The following is a 22,269-nucleotide window of genomic DNA, read 5'->3' as shown; positions in this document are numbered from 1 at the left end:
GCATTAACTAGTAAGCTGAGCAATTTTAAGTGAATATGCAACCCTTTCATAGCTAGGCATCTTTCTATAGTGTCAATTTTGAAAAAAAAAATGCATACAAGGAACACTTGACAATAGTGGTGAAAGGGTAAAAATGTTAACTTTCAAAATGTTTTGCTATTTCAGGTGAGAGTGTAGATGACTGTGGTGGTGGATATAGTGAATCTATTGCTGAAATGTGTGACGAATTACAGAACGGTTCTGTACCGTTGCTGATTGTGACACCAAACGGGCGTGATGAATCTGGTGCTAACAGAGACTGTTTCCTTCTTAATCCACACTTAAAATCAGAAATACACAAAAAACTGCTTCAGTTTCTAGGTTAGTATCCTAATGAATGCATGCATGAATGAATAAGTGAGTGAGTGAGTGAGTGTGTAGATGAATGAATCTAATGTTTTACACAAGAGATTTTTCTAAATTCAATTTATTCTTAAATTTATGTATATTTATTGCTTGGTGAATTTATCATTCTCAGTATTTGAGTATTTGAGTGTATGCGAGTATTTGATGACTTGATATTGTTATTTTACTTGTTAGGTATTTTAATGGGTATAGCTATTCGTACTGGCAGTCCTCTTAGTTTGAACCTAGCAGAGCCTGTGTGGAAGCAATTAGCTGGCATGCCGTTAACAGTGTCTGACTTGACAGAGGTTGACAAAGATTATGTACCAGGTTAGTCTCATTGATATCAGTTTATTGGAATGTATTGTAATCGCTGATACTACAGACAGTGTGCTGCATTTCTTATTTGATGACAGTGGGAATTTATTGTTCAAAGCTGTTTAAATTTGTGTTTTGCGTCCTGTCAATCAGTGTACCCTCTCACATTCACTGTGGCTATCTGTGTAAGCTTACAGCAGACAATGTGTTAATACACTAAAGAATGTGATTGTACATCTTACAGGTCTGATGTGTATCCGAGATATGGAATCTGAAGTTTTTAGTGAAATGGAGATGCCGTTCAGTACCCCTAGTGCCAGTGGACAAGAAATGCAACTCAGTTCAAAGTATTCACGGATCAATCTTGAAAACCGGAATGAATATGTCAGAGCTGCTCTTAATTACAGGTATCACAATAGACTTGAGTCTCAAGTCTACAATTTCCTTTTTTACTTTGCACTTTGTGAGTTCACAATAAAAATAAATCACAAGCAATGTGCTACAACACTATAAATAGAAGCAGTAAATTTCACTCAATTGTACTGTACATGTATGTTAAGAATTCTATCCATCTTGTACTAAGTCAAGACAGACTTCAATTACTAAATGAAATACTGTGTTTTCTAATAGGTTACATGAGTTCTATGATCAGCTGCAATGGGTGAGAGAAGGCATGGCTAAAGTGATACCAGTACCACTGCTTTCACTGTTTACTGGATACGAACTGGAGACAATGGTCAGTATTCTAGATTCTACAAGATTCTGTTCCATAAGATTCTCTATTCTATTCTATAAGATTCTCTTTCTATTCTGATTGAAAAGGGTATTTTTTTTTAAATCGCTGTCACTATCTCACTATTGGTAGTAATTGATAACATGCTTCAATTTACATTTTGTGATTGGTGTATTATGATTATGTTCATAGATCTGCGGTAGCCCAGATATTCCCTTACATTTACTGAAGAGTGTAGCCACCTATAAAGGAACAGATGCCACGGCACCACTGGTGCAATGGTTCTGGGAAGTCATGGAGGAGTTTTCAAACACAGAGAGATCTCTATTTCTAAGATTTGTTTGGGGGAGAACTCGCTTGCCACGTACAATCGCTGATTTCAGAGGCAGGGACTTTGTCCTTCAGGTATGTTCAGTTATTAACATAGAAGGTTATTGCTCTCATCACACTGGTAAATAGTAACTTTTGATAATGGACTTTGTCAATGCATCTCCAACTCTAATAAACTGTGTTTATTTCAGATTTATCAGTATCTTAGATGCTATATAATCTTGCTCAGAAAGGTTTATGATTGCTTGATTCTTCTTGCTGCTTACTCAGAAGTTCATGTTTATATATTGCTCAGACCACCAAATGTATTGTGTTAGGTTTTGCGCAAAAAGCTCATAGAAGATAAAGTCTATAGCTTGAGCGATTGCTATCTTATCAGATGAGTACTGTCCTGGCCTTAGTGCATAAAACCCAGGCATCCTTGTCACAACCAGAAGATCTGGTGTTAATCCCATTTTTTTTGTGCCAGTGTTCTACACTACAAGATACATATTGTTCAACTGTGTAAAGGACTGTGTCAGAATACTTCAACAATATGGTAATCCAAAATGTGTTCATTTATTTATTCCCTTGTAGGTGTTGGACAAGTACAACCCTCCAGATCACTTCTTGCCAGAATCCTACACTTGTTTCTTCTTGCTTAAAATGCCCCGGTATTCTTGCAGAGAAGTGCTGCGAGAGAAATTAAAATATGCCATCCATTTTTGCAAATCAATTGACACTGATGACTATGCCAGAATTGCACTCACCGGTGAACCAGTCGGTGATGATACGACAGACGAGAGCGATGACGAAGACATTGATAGCGTGGAATCGGATACCGAACCAGAATCAGACTAAGTGTGCTGTTATTGTCTGTATATGATGAACCAAACGAATCCTATCTAGACACTGTTAATTTAAATTAGTTACAGATAACGGCAGTAATTGTTCTTCAAAACTGTCACCAAATTGTGTGTATATTATCAGTCTGTAAAAAAAAAATTAAATTAAATTTGCATACAGATTTTTGATTGGTTGCTGAGCCAGGTGCATGTCATTATTGACCAATTAAATTTGATCTTAGTATTGAAGTCAAGCAACCAATAAGCTATTTTTTTAAATATATGTTTAGAGCAAGCTTTCTTATTTTATTTTTGAAATAAGAATGATTCATATTGTGTGTAAGATAGTTCTGCATTTAGGATTTTTACTATTACTGTTGAAAATATTTAATTTCTATTCCAATATCTTGATACATGTTGTATTTTAATTTTACATGATGTACAATTATGTGTACAGCTTTTTGTAGTGAAGTAGGCAGCTAAACAGACACTGAAAAAGTATTCATGTGTTAAAAAATATCAATATGATCAATCAAATATATCGATAATATATTTATGTCGCTTATTTTGAGTAACATTAAGCACAATAATTATTTTTTATTTCTCCTGAACCAGATCAAAGTAAAAAATAGGCTTACTGAAATTCTGAAGGCAAATATGAGGGGTGCTTATATAATGTATTTTTTTTTTTTTTTTTTTTTTTTTTTAAAACAAAATCTTGCCTCCCACATACAACTGTATTTGTCTGTAAAATACAAGGGAACTGATTAGTACATGTTTATTATTTATAAATACTGATATTTCCTAATATTTACAAGTATATGTGCTTTTTGGTCAAGTGGATCAGCATTTTAAAAACTCGTCCCAAGACAGTGTCACAGTCGTTGCAGCAGCATATCGTTTGAATTACAGCAAGCCTCAGAAGTATTGTGGCAGCCAATTTGCAAACTCGCTAGCAAATTGGCTAACTGCTTTGGTCTATATACCAGTAGGGGACGGTCATCATACTATGGGAGCTAATCAGCGTCGGTCTTAAAGTTGGATGGTGATTTCGCTTTCATATATACCGGGGAAAATGTTCTATATTCTTTGTGTAATGAGGTGTCGGTATACAAGGGATTGTCCACACAAAAACGAGGTCAAATTTTTTTAGTGGTTGGCTTAATGTTTTTATTTCCTTCCTGATTTGCAGGAATCTGTTGTTTCAAGCAGTGTTCAAGATGGCTGCGCCCATATAATAAATATCAGTTAATTAATCACATTTATCATATTACATTTGTATCACTTATATGCCAACTGACTGTGGCTATTCTCAGGCTGACCAGGGAAACTACTTTTACAGTATCACGCCTCGCGTAACAAAGCAAATCATTCAGGGAAATCCAGACATGTACCAGGCTACGTAAAAGCATTCTATGCTCCCCAATGCATTATAGACTTGCCCAGAGTGAACGCGACCATGAGTCGGCACCAGTGAGATTAGAAAGCCAACTGTTTAGCCAAAACACAAACAGTTAGCCAATTTGCTAGAGAGTTTGCAAATTGGCTGCCCCAATATTTCTGACACTGTGCATGTAAAACCCATTGTTTGTTTCCAAACTCTGACTGTGGTACTTTTAATAGGCTTCTGGTACATTTCATTGAAAATCTACCACATGCAGGTTTCAGTGCTCTGTAGAAAGCAGTGAATGCTATTGTAAATAAGTTTTCAAAAGTACTACCCATAATTTGATTGATTTAACTTAAATTAATAAACTGATTGAAAAAGCCAATTAAATCATGTCGGACCAGAACTTCTTGTGTTATAATTGTTTTTGTTTTGTAAGAGTATGTTATTTACAAAATCTTGAAACTAGACTTTTTTTCTGACAAGATGCTTTTTTTTTATTCAACTAGCATGTGTGTAATATTGGAATTTACACAATAAATACATGAGACAAAAATAGACTTGTCTGTCTGTATGTATGTCTGTCTGTCTGTGAGTGAGCGAGTGAATGAATTAAAGTTTAAACTTAATCCATGTCCCAATTTAAAAAATAACTATCAAATACAAAACTGAAACACTCACCAACATACACATTTCCTGCAATACCATCACGTATTGTAAGTCAAAAACAATTTTTAATTTTTACTAAAGAGACAATGATAATAATATAGTATGATTTATCATAAAAATGTGGTTTTGTAACTAATTGTGTAATGATTTATACATGCCAAAAAAATTAGTTTGACATTGAAGTATGCCAATTCTCAAACTAGTCTAAAGTTGTTTATTTTGAATTGAAGCATGTTGCACTTCAAAAATGACCACCAGCAAGAGATTATGCATGAGTGGTATAATACTTACTATGACTGCAAGAAAGAGAAAAATAGCTACATTAAACAAAGTATTGTTATATAATTAGCAAAACCGTGTCTCGCACTGCAGTATTGCCGTTCCATTCCTTCTCACAGTCACAGTTAGAGGACTCTTGTTTAAAGTCTGGGGGCATACATGTGTGCCATGACTAGAGCTAGTTGCCATTCACAAAAGTATAACAGAGTTGTTTGTTGCTGCTCCTATTAAATATACTAGTACATGCATGTGTTCTGTTGTTAACAACAATTTACGGTAATATTATCACAGTAGATCCCAACCTGGTACTGATCTGTGTGCAACATTTATTGTTGAACGTGAACAGACTGAATAACGTCACAGTGTGTAGCATTTGGGAACTGGGGGAAATGATGCTAAGGACTAGGTGGTCAAGAAATCCGTCTCCATCTTCACAACAGACACGAAATAAAGAAATTGGAAAACAATTATTCCTCTCAAACAAAAACCTAAATCCCTGAAAGTGAATGCAGGACACTTAAGTTTTAAAAAAACAGATACTTTAATGAAACTTGATACAAAGTCCATTTTCTCCATTTCTTTTCACAATCTTCAAACAATGTTAGCTTTTTTTTCTCAATTTCAGAAATATCTGTTGGTAACTCCATTACGTTTTCTATGGTCGCATATAATTATAGGTTTGGCGATAAGAGTTAAAGCCGTTGGTGGCGTAATTTATCTGACTCCTTGGTGCCGCCACAGTTCGAATGTGTGAATTGTACAAAAGATGCATTCTGAATGCAAGAAAGAAAAAGATAATCTATTTGTAATACCAATGCAATAAAAGGATTCGGTGTATAATTGTGACAGACTGCCATAACAGACGTATTTCAATGCCTTGCCTACTCTAGTGATGTTTATTCATTTTATGCACGGAGAAATTTTGGGTAAACTTAACTATCAATTTCTGGAAATAATATATTAATACATTTACCAATATCTTGAATCATGAAATTATGCAATTTTTGGACGGGGCGCAGCTTGAAAACAACAAATATTTGCTATAACATTTTCTTCTATGCTATCGATAAAGAGCCATTTTTAATAGTTACGATTACCAAATATTATCTTCTATAAATATTTTCTAGTTTTCTAGTTTGTTTCAATTTCAAGTTGTACTTGTGGTCATGAATTGTCCGCGCTTCCGAAAGTTTCTCAACATGACAAAAATAATCCAGTGAGAGAGGTATGTATGGGTATAACTAGAGCCACTTTGCGATGTGTCCTGCTAGTCGCCAAAAGTCGCATGAAAGCATTCTGCTAGTCGAGTCAGGCCACTTTGCGAGTTGTCCTACGAGTCGCCAAAAGTCGCATGAAGGCATTCTGCTAGTCGAGTTAAGCCACTTTGCGATGTGTCCTACGAGTCGCCAAAAGTCACATGAAAGCATTCTGCTAGTCGAGTCAGGCCACTTTGCGAGTTGTCCTACGAGTCGCCAAAAGTCGCATGAAGGCATTCTGCTAGTCGAGTCAGGCCACTTTGCGAGTTGTCCTGCGAGTCGCCAAAAGTCAAATGAAAGCATTCTGCTAGTCGAGTCAGGCCACTTTGCGATGTGTCCTACGAGTCGCCAAAAGTCGCATGAAAGCATTCTGCTAGTCGAGTCAGGCCACTTTGCGAGTTGTCCTGCGAGTCGCCAAAAGTCGAATGAAAGTATTCTGCTAGTCGAGTCAAGCCACTTTGCGATGTGTCCTACGAGTCGCCAAAAGTCGCATGAAAGCATTCTGCTAGTCGAGTCAGGCCACTTTGCGAGTTGTCCTACGAGTCGCCAAAAGTCGCATGAAGGCATTCTGCTAGTCGAGTCAGGCTACTTTGCGATGTGTCCTACGAGTCGCCAAAAGTTGCATGAAGGCATTCTGCTAGTTGAGTCAGGCCACTTTGCGAGTTGTCCTGCGAGTCGCCAAAAGTCGAATGAAAGCATTCTGCTAGTCGAGTCAGGCCACTTTGCGAGTTGTCCTACGAGTCGCCAAAAGTCCCATGAAGGCATTCTGCTAGTCGAGTCAGGCCACTTTGCGAGTTGTCCTGCGAGTCGCCAAAAGTCGAATGAAAGCATTCTGCTAGTCGAGTCAGGCCACTTTGCGATGTGTCCTACGAGTCGCCAAAAGTCGCATGAAGGCATTCTGCTAGTTGAGTCAGGCCACTTTGCGAGTTGTCCTGCGAGTCGCCAAAAGTCGAATGAAAGCATTCTGCTAGTCGAGTCAGGGCACTTTGCGATGTGTCCTACGAGTCGCCAAAAGTCCCATGAAGGCATTCTGCTAGTCGAGTCAGGCCACTTTGCGAGTTGTCCTGCGAGTCGCCAAAAGTCGAATGAAAGCATTCTGCTAGTCGAGTCAGGCCACTTTGCGATGTGTCCTACGAGTCGCCAAAAGTCGCATAAAAGCATTCTGCTAGTCCAGTCAGGCCACTTTGCGATGTGTCCTACGAGTCGCCAAAAGTCGCATGAAAGCATTCTGCTAGTCGAGTCAGGCCACTTTGCGAGTTGTCCTGCGAGTCGCCAAAAGTCGAATGAAAGTATTCTGCTAGTCGAGTCAAGCCACTTTGCGATGTGTCCTACGAGTCGCCAAAAGTCGCATGAAAGCATTCTGCTAGTCGAGTCAGGCCACTTTGCGAGTTGTCCTACGAGTCGCCAAAAGTCGCATGAAGGCATTCTGCTAGTCGAGTCAGGCTACTTTGCGATGTGTCCTACGAGTCGCCAAAAGTCGCATGAAGGCATTCTGCTAGTTGAGTCAGGCCACTTTGCGAGTTGTCCTGCGAGTCGCCAAAAGTCGAATGAAAGCATTCTGCTAGTCGAGTCAGGCCACTTTGCGAGTTGTCCTACGAGTCGCCAAAAGTCCCATGAAGGCATTCTGCTAGTCGAGTCAGGCCACTTTGCGAGTTGTCCTGCGAGTCGCCAAAAGTCGAATGAAAGCATTCTGCTAGTCGAGTCAGGCCACTTTGCGATGTGTCCTACGAGTCGCCAAAAGTCGCATGAAGGCATTCTGCTAGTTGAGTCAGGCCACTTTGCGAGTTGTCCTGCGAGTCGCCAAAAGTCGAATGAAAGCATTCTGCTAGTCGAGTCAGGGCACTTTGCGATGTGTCCTACGAGTCGCCAAAAGTCCCATGAAGGCATTCTGCTAGTCGAGTCAGGCCACTTTGCGAGTTGTCCTGCGAGTCGCCAAAAGTCGAATGAAAGCATTCTGCTAGTCGAGTCAGGCCACTTTGCGATGTGTCCTACGAGTCGCCAAAAGTCGCATAAAAGCATTCTGCTAGTCCAGTCAGGCCACTTTGCGATGTGTCCTACGAGTCGCCAAAAGTCGCATGAAGGCATTCTGCTAGTCGAGTCAGGCCACTTTGCGATGTGTCCTACGAGTCGCCAAAAGTCGCATGAAGGCATTCTGCTAGTCGAGTCAGGCCACTTTGCGATGTGTCCTACGAGTCGCCAAAAGTTGCATGAAAGCATTTTGCTAGTCGAGTCAGGCCACTTTGCGATGTGTCCTACGAGTCGCCAAAAGTCACATGAAGGCATTCTGCTAGTCGAGTCAGGCCACTTTGCGATGTGTCCTACGAGTCGCCAAAAGTCGCATGAAGGCATTCTGCTAGTCGAGTCAGGCCACTTTGCGATGTGTCCTACAAGTCGCCAAAAGTCGCATGAAAGCATTCTGCTAGTCGAGTCAGGCCACTTTGCGATGTGTCCTGCGAGTCGCCAAAAGTCGCATGAAAGCATTCTGCTAGTCGAGTCAGGCCACTTTGCGAGTTGTCCTACGAGTCGCCAAAAGTCGCATGAAGGCATTCTGCTAGTCGAGTCAGGCCACTTTGCGAGTTGTCCTGCGAGTCGCCAAAAGTCGAATGAAAGCATTCTGCTAGTCGAGTCAGGCCACTTTGCGATGTGTCCTACGAGTCGCCAAAAATCGTATGAAAGCATTCTGCTAGTCGAGTCAGGCCACTTTGCGATGTGTCCTACGAGTCACCAAAAGTCGCATGAAAGCATTCTGCTAGTCGAGTCAGGCCACTTTGCGAGTTGTCCTACGAGTCGCCAAAAGTTGCATGAAGACATTCTGCTAGTCGAGTCAGGCCACTTTGCGAGTTGTCCTGCGAGTCGCCAAAAGTCGAATGAAAGCATTCTGCTAGTCGAGTCAGGCCACTTTGCGAGTTGTCCTACGAGTCGCCAAAAGTCGCATGAAGGCATTCTGCTAGTCGAGTCAGGCCACTTTGCGAGTTGTCCTGCGAGTCGCCAAAAGTCAAATGAAAGCATTCTGCTAGTCGAGTCAGGCCACTTTGCGATGTGTCCTACGAGTCGCCAAAAGTCGCATGAAAGCATTCTGCTAGTCGAGTCAGGCCACTTTGCGAGTTGTCCTGCGAGTCGCCAAAAGTCGAATGAAAGTATTCTGCTAGTCGAGTCAAGCCACTTTGCGATGTGTCCTACGAGTCGCCAAAAGTCGCATGAAAGCATTCTGCTAGTCGAGTCAGGCCACTTTGCGAGTTGTCCTACGAGTCGCCAAAAGTCGCATGAAGGCATTCTGCTAGTCGAGTCAGGCTACTTTGCGATGTGTCCTACGAGTCGCCAAAAGTCGCATGAAGGCATTCTGCTAGTCGAGTCAGGCCACTTTGCGAGTTGTCCTACGAGTCGCCAAAAGTTGCATGAAAGCATTCTGCTAGTTGAGTCAGGGCACTTTGCGATGTGTCCTACGAGTCGCCAAAAGTCCCATGAAGGCATTCTGCTAGTCGAGTCAGGCCACTTTGCGAGTTGTCCTGCGAGTCGCCAAAAGTCGAATGAAAGCATTCTGCTAGTCGAGTCAGGCCACTTTGCGATGTGTCCTACGAGTCGCCAAAATTCGCATGAAAGCATTCTGCTAGTCCAGTCAGGCCACTTTGCGATGTGTCCTACGAGTCGCCAAAAGTCGCATGAAGGCATTCTGCTAGTCGAGTCAGGCCACTTTGCGATGTGTCCTACGAGTCGCCAAAAGTCACATGAAGGCATTCTGCTAGTCGAGTCAGGCCACTTTGCGATGTGTCCTACGAGTCGCCAAAAGGCATTCTGCTAGTCGAGTCAGGCCACTTTGCGATGTGTCCTACAAGTCGCCAAAAGTCGCATGAAAGCATTCTGCTAGTCGAGTCAGGCCACTTTGCGATGTGTCCTGCGAGTCGCCAAAAGTCGCATGAAAGCATTCTGCTAGTCGAGTCAGGCCACTTTGCGAGTTGTCCTACGAGTCGCCAAAAGTCACATGAAGGCATTCTGCTAGTCGAGTCAGGCCACTTTGCGAGTTGTCCTGCGAGTCGCCAAAAGTCGAATGAAAGCATTCTGCTAGTCGAGTCAGGCCACTTTGCGATGTGTCCTACGAGTCGCCAAAAATCGTATGAAAGCATTCTGCTAGTCGAGTCAGGCCACTTTGCGATGTGTCCTACGAGTCACCAAAAGTCGCATGAAAGCATTCTGCTAGTCGAGTCAGGCCACTTTGCGAGTTGTCCTACGAGTCGCCAAAAGTCGCATGAAGGCATTCTGCTAGTCGAGTCAGGCCACTTTGCGAGTTGTCCTGCGAGTCGCCAAAAGTCGAATGAAAGCATTCTGCTAGTCGAGTCAGGCCACTTTGCGAGTTGTCCTACGAGTCGCCAAAAGTCGCATGAAGGCATTCTGCTAGTCGAGTCAGGCCACTTTGCGAGTTGTCCTGCGAGTCGCCAAAAGTCAAATGAAAGCATTCTGCTAGTTGAGTCAGGCCACTTTGCGATGTGTCCTATGAGTCGCCAAAAGTCGCATGAAAGCATTCTGCTAGTCGAGTCAGGCCACTTTGCGAGTTGTCCTGCGAGTCGCCAAAAGTCGAATGAAAGTATTCTGCTAGTCGAGTCAAGCCACTTTGTGATGTGTCCTACGAGTTGCCAAAAGTCGCATGAAAGCATTCTGCTAGTCGAGTCAGGCCACTTTGCGAGTTGTCCTACGAGTCGCCAAAAGTCGCATGAAGGCATTCTGCTAGTCGAGTCAGGCTACTTTGCGATGTGTCCTACGAGTCGCCAAAAGTCGCATGAAGGCATTCTGCTAGTCGAGTCAGGCCACTTTGCGAGTTGTCCTACGAGTCGCCAAAAGTTGCATGAAAGCATTCTGCTAGTTGAGTCAGGGCACTTTGCGATGTGTCCTACGAGTCGCCAAAAGTCCCATGAAGGCATTCTGCTAGTCGAGTCAGGCCACTTTGCGAGTTGTCCTGCGAGTCGCCAAAAGTCGAATGAAAGCATTCTGCTAGTCGAGTCAGGCCACTTTGCGATGTGTCCTACGAGTCGCCAAAATTCGCATGAAAGCATTCTGCTAGTCCAGTCAGGCCACTTTGCGATGTGTCCTACGAGTCGCCAAAAGTCGCATGAAGGCATTCTGCTAGTCGAGTCAGGCCACTTTGCGATGTGTCCTACGAGTCGCCAAAAGTCGCATGAAGGCATTCTGCTAGTCGAGTCAGGCCACTTTGCGATGTGTCCTACGAGTCGCCAAAAGTTGCATGAAAGCATTTTGCTAGTCGAGTCAGGCCACTTTGCGATGTGTCCTACGAGTCGCCAAAAGTCGCATGAAGGCATTCTGCTAGTCGAGTCAGGCGACTTTGCGATGTGTCCTACGAGTCGCCAAAAGTCGCATGAAGGCATTCTGCTAGTCGAGTCAGGCCACTTTGCGATGTGTCCTACAAGTCGCCGAAAGTCGCATGAAAGCATTCTGCTAGTCGAGTCAGGCCACTTTGCGATGTGTCCTGCGAGTCGCCAAAAGTCGCATGAAAGCATTCTGCTAGTCGAGTCAGGCCACTTTGCGATGTGTCCTGCGAGTCGCCAAAAGTCGCATGAAGGCATTCTGCTAGTCAAGTCAGGCCATTTTGCGATGTGTCCTACGAGTCGCCAAAAGTTGCATGAAAGCATTCTGCTAGTCGAGTCAGGCCACTTTGCGATGTGTCCTGCGAGTCGCCAAAAGTCGCATGAAGGCATTCTGCTAGTCGAGTCAGGCCACTTTGCGATGTGTCCTACGAGTCGCCAAAAGTCGCATGAAGGCATTCTGCTAGTCGAGTCAGGCCACTTTGCGATGTGTCCTACGAGTCGCCAAAAGTCGCATGAAGGCATTCTGCTAGTCGAGTCAGGCCACTTTGCGATGTGTCCTACAAGTCGCCGAAAGTCGCATGAAAGCATTCTGCTAGTCGAGTCAGGCCACTTTGCGATGTGTCCTGCGAGTCGCCAAAAGTCGCATGAAAGCATTCTGCTAGTCGAGTCAGGCCACTTTGCGATGTGTCCTGCGAGTCGCCAAAAGTCGCATGAAGGCATTCTGCTAGTCAAGTCAGGCCATTTTGCGATGTGTCCTACGAGTCACCAAAAGTCGCATGAAAGCATTCTGCTAGTCGAGTCAGGCCACTTTGCGATGTGTCCTGCGAGTCGCCAAAAGTCGCATTAAGGCATTCTGCTAGTCGAGTCAGGCCACTTTGCGATGTGTCCTACGAGTCGCCAAAAGTCGCTTGAAAGCATTCTGCTAGTCGAGTCAGGCCACTTTGCGATGTGTCCTACGAGTCGCCAAAAGTCGCATGAAGGCATTCTGCTAGTCGAGTCAGGCCACTTTGCGATGTGTCCTACGAGTCGCCAAAAGTCGCATGAAAGCATTCTGCTAGTCGAGTCAGGCCACTTTGCGATGTGTCCTGCGAGTCGCCAAAAGTCGCATGAAGGCATTCTGCTAGTCGAGTCAGGCCACTTTGCGATGTGTCCTACGAGTCGCCAAAAGTCGCATGAAAGCATTCTGCTAGTCGAGTCAGGCCACTTTGCGATGTGTCCTGCGAGTTGCCAAAAGTCACATGAAGGCATTCTGCTAGTCGAGTCAGGCCACTTTGCGATGTGTCCTACGAGTCGCCAAAAGTCGCATGAAGGCATTCTGCTAGTCGAGTCAGGCCACTTTGCGAGTTGTCCTACGAGTCGCCAAAAGTCGCATGAAGGCATTCTGCTGGTTGAGTCAGGCCACTTTGTGAGTTGTCCTACGAGTCGACGGTACGCACAAACTGAAATATTTGCGTTCTCAAAGACGAACCGGAACAGGAAGTCGGTAGAAGACAAAAGATTTTTGTGTTAGCATGTGGAAAAGTTCGCCAGCGTCGGGAAAACAGAGGTGTTAATTCATTGTCTATTCTTGTTTGTGATTGGTCCCTGGTCCAGGCAACGTTTGGGAGATCGTGATTGGCTTCATTTTTGAGACCGGCGTCATGTCCTTCGTTCAGCATTCAAAAGCGAGAAAAACACCATGTATGCGTGAATAGCTGACTAGCAGCTACGGGGATTGGAGTGGCTGGCAACTCCTGGTTAAGGAGGACATGGACTATGGAAAGCCATGACTGTCTTATCCTACTCATTTACATTACATGATAGGCATTCACCATTACATGATAGGCATTCACCATTACATAATAGGCATTCACATTACATGATAGGCATTCGCCACAACGTGATAGGCATTTACCACAACGTGATAGGCATTTACCACAACGTGATAGGCATTTACCACAACGTGATAGGCATTTACCACAACGTGATAGGCATTTACCACAACGTGATAGGCATTTACCACAACGTGATAGGCATTCACCACAACGTGATAGGCATTTACCACAACGTGATAGGCATTTACCACAACGTGATAGGCATTTACCACAACGTGATAGGCATTTACCACAACGTGATAGGCATTTACCACAACGTGATAGGCATTTACCACAACGTGATAGGCATTTACCACAACGTGATAGGCATTTACCACAACGTGATAGGCATTTACAACAACGTGATAGGCATTTACCACAACGTGATAGGCATTTACAACAACGTGATAGGCATTTACCACAACGTGATAGGCATTTACAACAACGTGATAGGCATTTACCACAACGTGAAAGGCATTTACAACAACGTGATAGGCATTTACCACAACGTGATAGGCATTTACCACAACGTGATAGGCATTTACCACAACGTGATAGGCATTTACCACAACGTGATAGGCATTCGCCACAACGTGATAGGCATTTACCACAACGTGATAGGCATTTACCACAACGTGATAGGCATTCGCCACAACGTGATAGGCATTTACCACAACGTGATAGGCATTTACCACAACGTGATAGGCATTTACCACAACGTGATAGGCATTTACCACAACGTGATAGGCATTTACCACAACGTGATAGGCATTTACAACAACGTGATAGGCATTTACCACAACGTGATAGGCATTTACCACAACGTGATAGGCATTTACAACAACGTGATAGGCATTTACCACAACGTGATAGGCATTTACCACAACGTGATAGGCATTTACAACAACGTGATAGTCATTTACCACAACGTGGTAGGCATTTACCACAACGTGATAGGCATTCACCACAACGTGATAGGCATTTACCACAACGTGATAGTCATTCACCACAACGTGATAGGCATTTACAACAACGTGGTAGGCATTTACCACAACGTGATAGGCATTCACCACAACGTGGTAGGCATTTACAACAACGTGATAGGCATTTACCACAACGTGATAGGCATTTACCACAACGTGGTAGGCATTTACAACAACGTGATAGGCATTCACCATTACATGATAGTCATTCGCCACAACGTGATAGGCATTTACAACAACGTGATAGGCATTCACCACAACGTGATAGGCATTTACCACAACGTGGTAGGCATTTACCACAACGTGATAGGCATTTACCACAACGTGATAGTCATTTACCACAACGTGATAGTCATTCACCATTACATGATAGTCATTCGCCACAACGTGATAGGCATTTACAACAACGTGATAGGCATTTACAACAACGTGATAGGCATTTACCACAACGTGGTAGGCATTTACAACAACGTGATAGTCATTCACCATTACATGATAGTCATTCGCCACAACGTGATAGGCATTTACAACAACGTGATAGGCATTCACCACAACGTGATAGGCATTCGCCACAACGTGATAGGCATTTACCACAACGTGATAGGCATTTACAACAACGTGATAGGCATTTACAACAACGTGATAGGCATTTACCACAACGTGATAGGCATTTACCACAACGTGATAGGCATTCGCCACAACGTGATAGGCATTCGCCACAACGTGATAGGCATTTACCACAACGTGATAGGCATTTACAACAACGTGATAGGCATTTACAACAACGTGATAGGCATTTACAACAACGTGATAGTCATTTACCACAACGTGGTAGGCATTTACCACAACGTGGTAGGCATTTACAACAACGTGATAGGCATTTGCCACAACGTGGTAGGCATTTACCACAACGTGATAGGCATTTACAACAACGTGATAGGCATTTACCACAACGTGGTAGGCATTTACCACAACGTGGTAGGCATTTACCACAACGTGATAGGCATTTACCACAACGTGATAGGCATTTACAACAACGTGATAGGCATTTACCACAACGTGATAGGCATTTACAACAACGTGATAGGCATTTACCACAACGTGATAGGCATTTACCACAACGTGATAGGCATTTACCACAACGTGATAGGCATTTACCACAACGTGAAAGGCATTCGCCACAACGTGATAGGCATTTACAACAACGTGATAGGCATTTACCACAACGTGATAGGCATTTACAACAACGTGATAGGCATTTACAACAACGTGATAGGCATTTACCACAACGTGATAGTCATTTACCACAACGTGGTAGGCATTTACCACAACGTGGTAGGCATTTACAACAACGTGATAGGCATTTGCCACAACGTGGTAGGCATTTACCACAACGTGATAGGCATTTACAACAACGTGATAGGCATTTACAACAACGTGATAGGCATTTACCACAACGTGATAGGCATTTACCACAACGTGATAGGCATTTACCACAACGTGATAGGCATTTACCACAACGTGATAGGCATTTACAACAACGTGATAGGCATTTACAACAACGTGATAGGCATTTACCACAACGTGATAGGCATTTACAACAACGTGATAGGCATTTACCACAACGTGATAGGCATTTACAACAACGTGATAGGCATTTACCACAACGTGATAGGCATTTACCACAACGTGAAAGGCATTCGCCACAACGTGATAGGCATTTACCACAACGTGATAGGCATTTACCACAACGTGGTAGGCATTTACAACAACGTGATAGGCATTTACAACAACGTGAAAGGCATTTACCACAACGTGATAGGCATTTGCCACAACGTGGTAGGCATTTACAACAACGTGAAAGGCATTTACCACAACGTGAAAGGCATTCGCCACAACGTGATAGGCATTTACCACAACGTGATAGGCATTTACCACAACGTGGTAGGCATTTACAACAACGTGATAGGCATTTACAACAACGTGAAAGGCATTTACCACAACGTGATAGGCATTTGCCACAACGTGGTAGGCATTTACCACAACGTGATAGGCATTTACCACAACGTGATAGGCATTTACCACAACGTGAAAGGCATTCGCCACAACGTGATAGGCATTTACCACAACGTGATAGGCATTTACCACAACGTGGTAGGCATTTACAACAACGTGATAGGCATTTACAACAACGTGAAAGGCATTTACCACAACGTGATAGGCATTTGCCACAACGTGGTAGGCATTTACAACAACGTGAAAGGCATTTACCACAACGTGATAGGCATTTACCACAACGTGATAGGCATTTACCACAACGTGATAGGCATTTACCACAACGTGAAAGGCATTTACCACAACGTGATAGGCATTTGCCACAACGTGGTAGGCATTTACAACAACGTGAAAGGCATTTACCACAACGTGATAGGCATTTACCACAACGTGAAAGGCATTTACCACAACGTGATAGGCATTTGCCACAACGTGGTAGGCATTTACAACAACGTGAAAGGCATTTACCACAACGTGATAGGCATTTGCCACAACGTGGTAGGCATTTACAACAACGTGAAAGGCATTTACCACAACGTGGTAGGCATTTACCACAACGTGATAGGCATTTACCACAACGTGATAGGCATTTACCACAACGTGATAAGCATTTACAACAACGTGATAGGCATTTACAACAACGTGATAGGCATTTACCACAACGTGATAGGCATTTACCACAACGTGATAGGCATTTACCACAACGTGATAGGCATTTACCACAACGTGATAGGCATTTACCACAACGTGATAGGCATTTACCACAACGTGATAGGCATTTACAACAACGTGATAGGCATTTACAACAACGTGATAGGCATTTACCACAACGTGATAGGCATTTACCACAACGTGATAGGCATTTACCACAACGTGATAGGCATTTACCACAACGTGATAGGCATTTACCACAACGTGATAAGCATTTACAACAACGTGAAAGGCATTTACCACAACGTGATAGGCATTTACCACAACGTGATAGGCATTTACAACAACGTGATAGGCATTTACAACAACGTGAAAGGCATTTACCACAACGTGATAAGCATTTACAACAACGTGAAAGGCATTTACCACAACGTGATAGGCATTTACCACAACGTGATAGGCATTTACCACAACGTGATAGGCATTTACCACAACGTGATAGGCATTTACCACAACGTGATAGGCATTTACCACAACGTGATAAGCATTTACAACAACGTGAAAGGCATTTACCACAACGTGATAGGCATTTACCACAACGTGATAGGCATTTACAACAACGTGAAAGGCATTTACCACAACGTGATAGGCATTTACCACAACGTGATAGGCATTTACCACAACGTGATAGGCATTTACCACAACATGATAGGCATTTACCACAACGTGATAAGCATTTACAACAACGTGATAGGCATTTACCACAACGTGATAGGCATTCACCACAACGTGATAGGCATTTACCACAACGTGATAGGCATTTACCACAACATGATAGGCATTTACAACAACGTGATAGTCATTTACCACAACGTGATATGCATTTACAACAACGTGATAGGCATTTACAACAACGTGATAGTCATTTACCACAACGTGATAGGCATTTACCACAACGTGATAAGCATTTACAACAACGTGATAGGCATTTACCACAACGTGATAGTCATTTACCACAACGTGATATGCATTTACAACAACGTGATAAGCATTTACCACAACATGATAGGCATTTACAACAACGTGATAGTCATTTACCACAACGTGATAGGCATTTACCACAACGTGATAAGCATTTACAACAACGTGATAGGCATTTACCACAACGTGATAGTCATTTACCACAACGTGATATGCATTTACAACAACGTGATAGGCATTTACCACAACGTGATAGTCATTTACCACAACGTGATAGGCATTTACCACAACGTGATAGGCATTTACCACAACGTGATATGCATTTACAACAACGTGATAAGCATTTACCACAACGTGAAAGGCATTTACCACAACGTGGTAGGCATTTACAACAACGTGATAGGCATTTACCACAACGTGATAGGCATTTACCACAACGTGATAGGCATTTACCACAACGTGATAGGCATTTACCACAACGTGATAGGCATTTACAACAACGTGGTAGGCATTTACCACAACGTGATATGCATTTACAACAACGTGATAGGCATTTACCACAACGTGATAGGCATTTACCACAACGTGATAGGCATTCACCACAACGTGATAGGCATTTACCACAACGTGGTAGGCATTTACCACAACGTGATAGGCATTTACAACAACGTGATAGGCATTTACAACAACGTGGTAGGCATTTACCACAACGTGATATGCATTTACAACAACGTGATAGGCATTTACCACAACGTGATAGGCATTTACCACAACGTGATAGGCATTCACCACAACGTGATAGGCATTTACCACAACGTGGTAGGCATTTACCACAACGTGATAGGCATTTACAACAACGTGATAGGCATTTACAACAACGTGGTAGGCATTTACCACAACGTGATATGCATTTACAACAACGTGATAGGCATTCACCACAACGTGATAGGCATTTACCACAACGTGATAGGCATTTACAACAACGTGATAGGCATTTACCACAAAGTGATAGGCATTTACAACAACGTGATAGGCATTTACCACAACGTGATAGGCATTTACAACAACGTGATAGGCATTTACCACAACGTGATAGGCATTTACCACAACGTGATAGGCATTTACCACAACGTGATAGGCATTTACAACAACGTGATAGGCATTTACAACAACGTGATAGGCATTTACCACAACGTGATAGGCATTTACCACAACGTGATAGGCATTTACAACAACGTGATAGGCATTTACAACAACGTGGTAGGCATTTACAACAACGTGATAGGCATTTACAACAACGTGGTAGGCATTTACCACAACGTGATAGGCATTTACCACAACGTGATAGGCATTTACCACAACGTGATAGGCATTTACCACAACGTGATAGGCATTTACCACAAAGTGATAGGCATTTACAACAACGTGATAGGCATTTACCACAACGTGATAGGCATTTACCACAAAGTGATAGGCATTTACAACAACGTGATAGGCATTTACCACAACGTGATAGGCATTTACAACAACGTGATAGGCATTTACAACAACGTGATAGGCATTTACAACAACGTGATAGGCATTTACCACAACGTGATAGGCATTTACAACAACGTGGTAGGCATTTACCACAACGTGATAGGTATTTACCACAACGTGATAGGCATTTACAACAACGTGATAGGCATTTACAACAACGTGATAGGCATTTACAACAACGTGATAGGCATTTACCACAACGTGATAGGCATTTACCACAACGTGATAGGCATTTACCACAACGTGATAGGCATTTACAACAACGTGATAGGCATTTACAACAACGTGATAGGCATTTACAACAACGTGGTAGGCATTTACCACAACGTGATAGGCATTTACCACAACGTGATAGGCATTTACCACAACGTGATAGGCATTTACCACAACGTGATAGGCATTTACCACAAAGTGATAGGCATTTACAACAACGTGATAGGCATTTACCACAACGTGATAGGCATTTACCACAAAGTGATAGGCATTTACAACAACGTGATAGGCATTTACCACAACGTGATAGGCATTTACCACAACGTGATAGGCATTTACAACAACGTGATAGGCATTTACAACAACGTGATAGGCATTTACAACAACGTGATAGGCATTTACAACAACGTGATAGGCATTTACAACAACGTGATAGGCATTTACAACAACGTGGTAGGCATTTACCACAACGTGATAGGCATTTACAACAACGTGATAGGCATTTACAACAACGTGATAGGCATTTACCACAACGTGATAGGCATTTACCACAACGTGATAGGCATTTACCACAACGTGATAGGCATTTACAACAACGTGATAGGCATTTACAACAACGTGGTAGGCATTTACCACAACGTGATAGGCATTTACCACAAAGTGATAGGCATTTACAACAACGTGATAGGCATTTACCACAACGTGATAGGCATTTACCACAAAGTGATAGGCATTTACCACAACGTGATAGGCATTTACCACAACGTGATAGGCATTTACCACAACGTGATAGGCATTTACAACAACGTGATAGGCATTTACAACAACGTGATAGGCATTTACCACAACGTGATAGGCATTTACAACAACGTGATAGGCATTTACAACAACGTGATAGGCATTTACCACAACGTGATAGGCATTTACAACAACGTGGTAGGCATTTACCACAACGTGATAGGCATTTACAACAACGTGATAGGCATTTACCACAACGTGATAGGCATTTACCACAACGTGATAGGCATTTACAACAACGTGATAGTCATTCACCACAACGTGATAGGCATTTACAACAACGTGGTAGGCATTTACCACAACGTGGTAGGCATTTACCACAACGTGATAGGCATTTACCACAACGTGATAGGCATTTACCACAACGTGATAGGCATTTACCACAACGTGATAGGCATTTACAACAACGTGATAGTCATTCACCACAACGTGATAGGCATTTACAACAACGTGGTAGGCATTTACCACAACGTGGTAGGCATTTACCACAACGTGATAGGCATTTACCACAACGTGATAGGCATTCGCCACAACGTGGTAGGCATTTACCACAACGTGATAGGCATTTACCACAACGTGATAGGCATTTACAACAACGTGATAGGCATTCGCCACAACGTGGTAGGCATTTACCACAACGTGATAGGCATTTACCACAACGTGATAGGCATTTACAACAACGTGATAGGCATTTACAACAACGTGATAGGCATTTACAACAACGTGATAGGCATTTACAACAACGTGATAGGCATTTACCACAACGTGATAGGCATTTACAACAACGTGATAGGCATTTACCACAACGTGATAGGCATTCGCCACAACGTGGTAGGCATTTACCACAACGTGATAGGCATTTACCACAACGTGATAGGCATTTACCACAACGTGATAGGCATTTACAACAACGTGATAGGCATTTACAACAACGTGATAGGCATTTACCACAACGTGAAAGGCATTTACCACAACGTGATAGGCATTTACCACAACGTGATAGGCATTTACCACAACGTGATAGGCATTTACCACAACGTGATAGGCATTTACCACAACGTGATAGGCATTTACCACAACGTGATAGGCATTTACCACAACGTGATAGGCATTTACAACAACGTGATAGGCATTTACCACAACGTGAAAGGCATTTACCACAACGTGATAGGCATTTACCACAACGTGATAGGCATTTACAACAACGTGATAGGCATTTACCACAACGTGATAGGCATTTACCACAACGTGATAGGCATTTACCACAACGTGATAGGCATTTACCACAACGTGATAGGCATTTACCACAACGTGATAGGCATTTACAACAACGTGGTAGGCATTTACAACAACGTGATAGGCATTTACCACAACGTGATAGGCATTTACCACAACGTGATAGGCATTTACCACAACGTGGTAGGCATTTACCACAACGTGATAGGCATTTACAACAACGTGATAGGCATTTACCACAACGTGATAGGCATTTACCACAACGTGATAGTCATTCACCACAACGTGAGAGGCATTTACCACAACGTGATAGGCATTTACCACAACGTGATAGGCATTTACCACAACGTGATAGTCATTCACCACAACGTGATAGGCATTTACAACAACGTGGTAGGCATTTACAACAACGTGATAGGCATTTACCACAACGTGATAGGCATTTACCACAACGTGATAGTCATT

At 42.8% G+C, this 22,269-nt stretch overlaps 1 protein-coding gene across 1 annotated transcript in view; it reads left to right on the top strand.

Moving 5' to 3' along the window:
• Positions 1 to 4,532, top strand: part of LOC100373582 (E3 ubiquitin-protein ligase HERC2-like) — a 78,491-nt gene extending 73,959 nt beyond the window's left edge. The window contains exons 71-76 of the mRNA XM_085498050.1: positions 166 to 360; positions 580 to 714; positions 947 to 1,109; positions 1,333 to 1,438; positions 1,628 to 1,840; positions 2,342 to 4,532. Of these exons, the coding sequence (XP_085354176.1) occupies positions 166 to 360; positions 580 to 714; positions 947 to 1,109; positions 1,333 to 1,438; positions 1,628 to 1,840; positions 2,342 to 2,605 (1,076 nt within the window). The 3' untranslated portion in view covers positions 2,606 to 4,532. The remainder of the gene's footprint in view (positions 1 to 165; positions 361 to 579; positions 715 to 946; positions 1,110 to 1,332; positions 1,439 to 1,627; positions 1,841 to 2,341) is intronic.
• The last annotated feature ends 17,737 nt before the right edge of the window (positions 4,533 to 22,269 follow it).

Source organism: Saccoglossus kowalevskii, chromosome 4, assembly GCF_978046115.1.
Source record: "Saccoglossus kowalevskii chromosome 4, keSacKowa6.1, whole genome shotgun sequence".
Classification (NCBI taxonomy): Eukaryota; Metazoa; Hemichordata; class Enteropneusta; family Harrimaniidae; genus Saccoglossus; species Saccoglossus kowalevskii.
The sequence above is the reverse complement of the archived record's forward strand: the minus strand, read 5'-3'. Positions and strand labels throughout refer to the sequence as shown.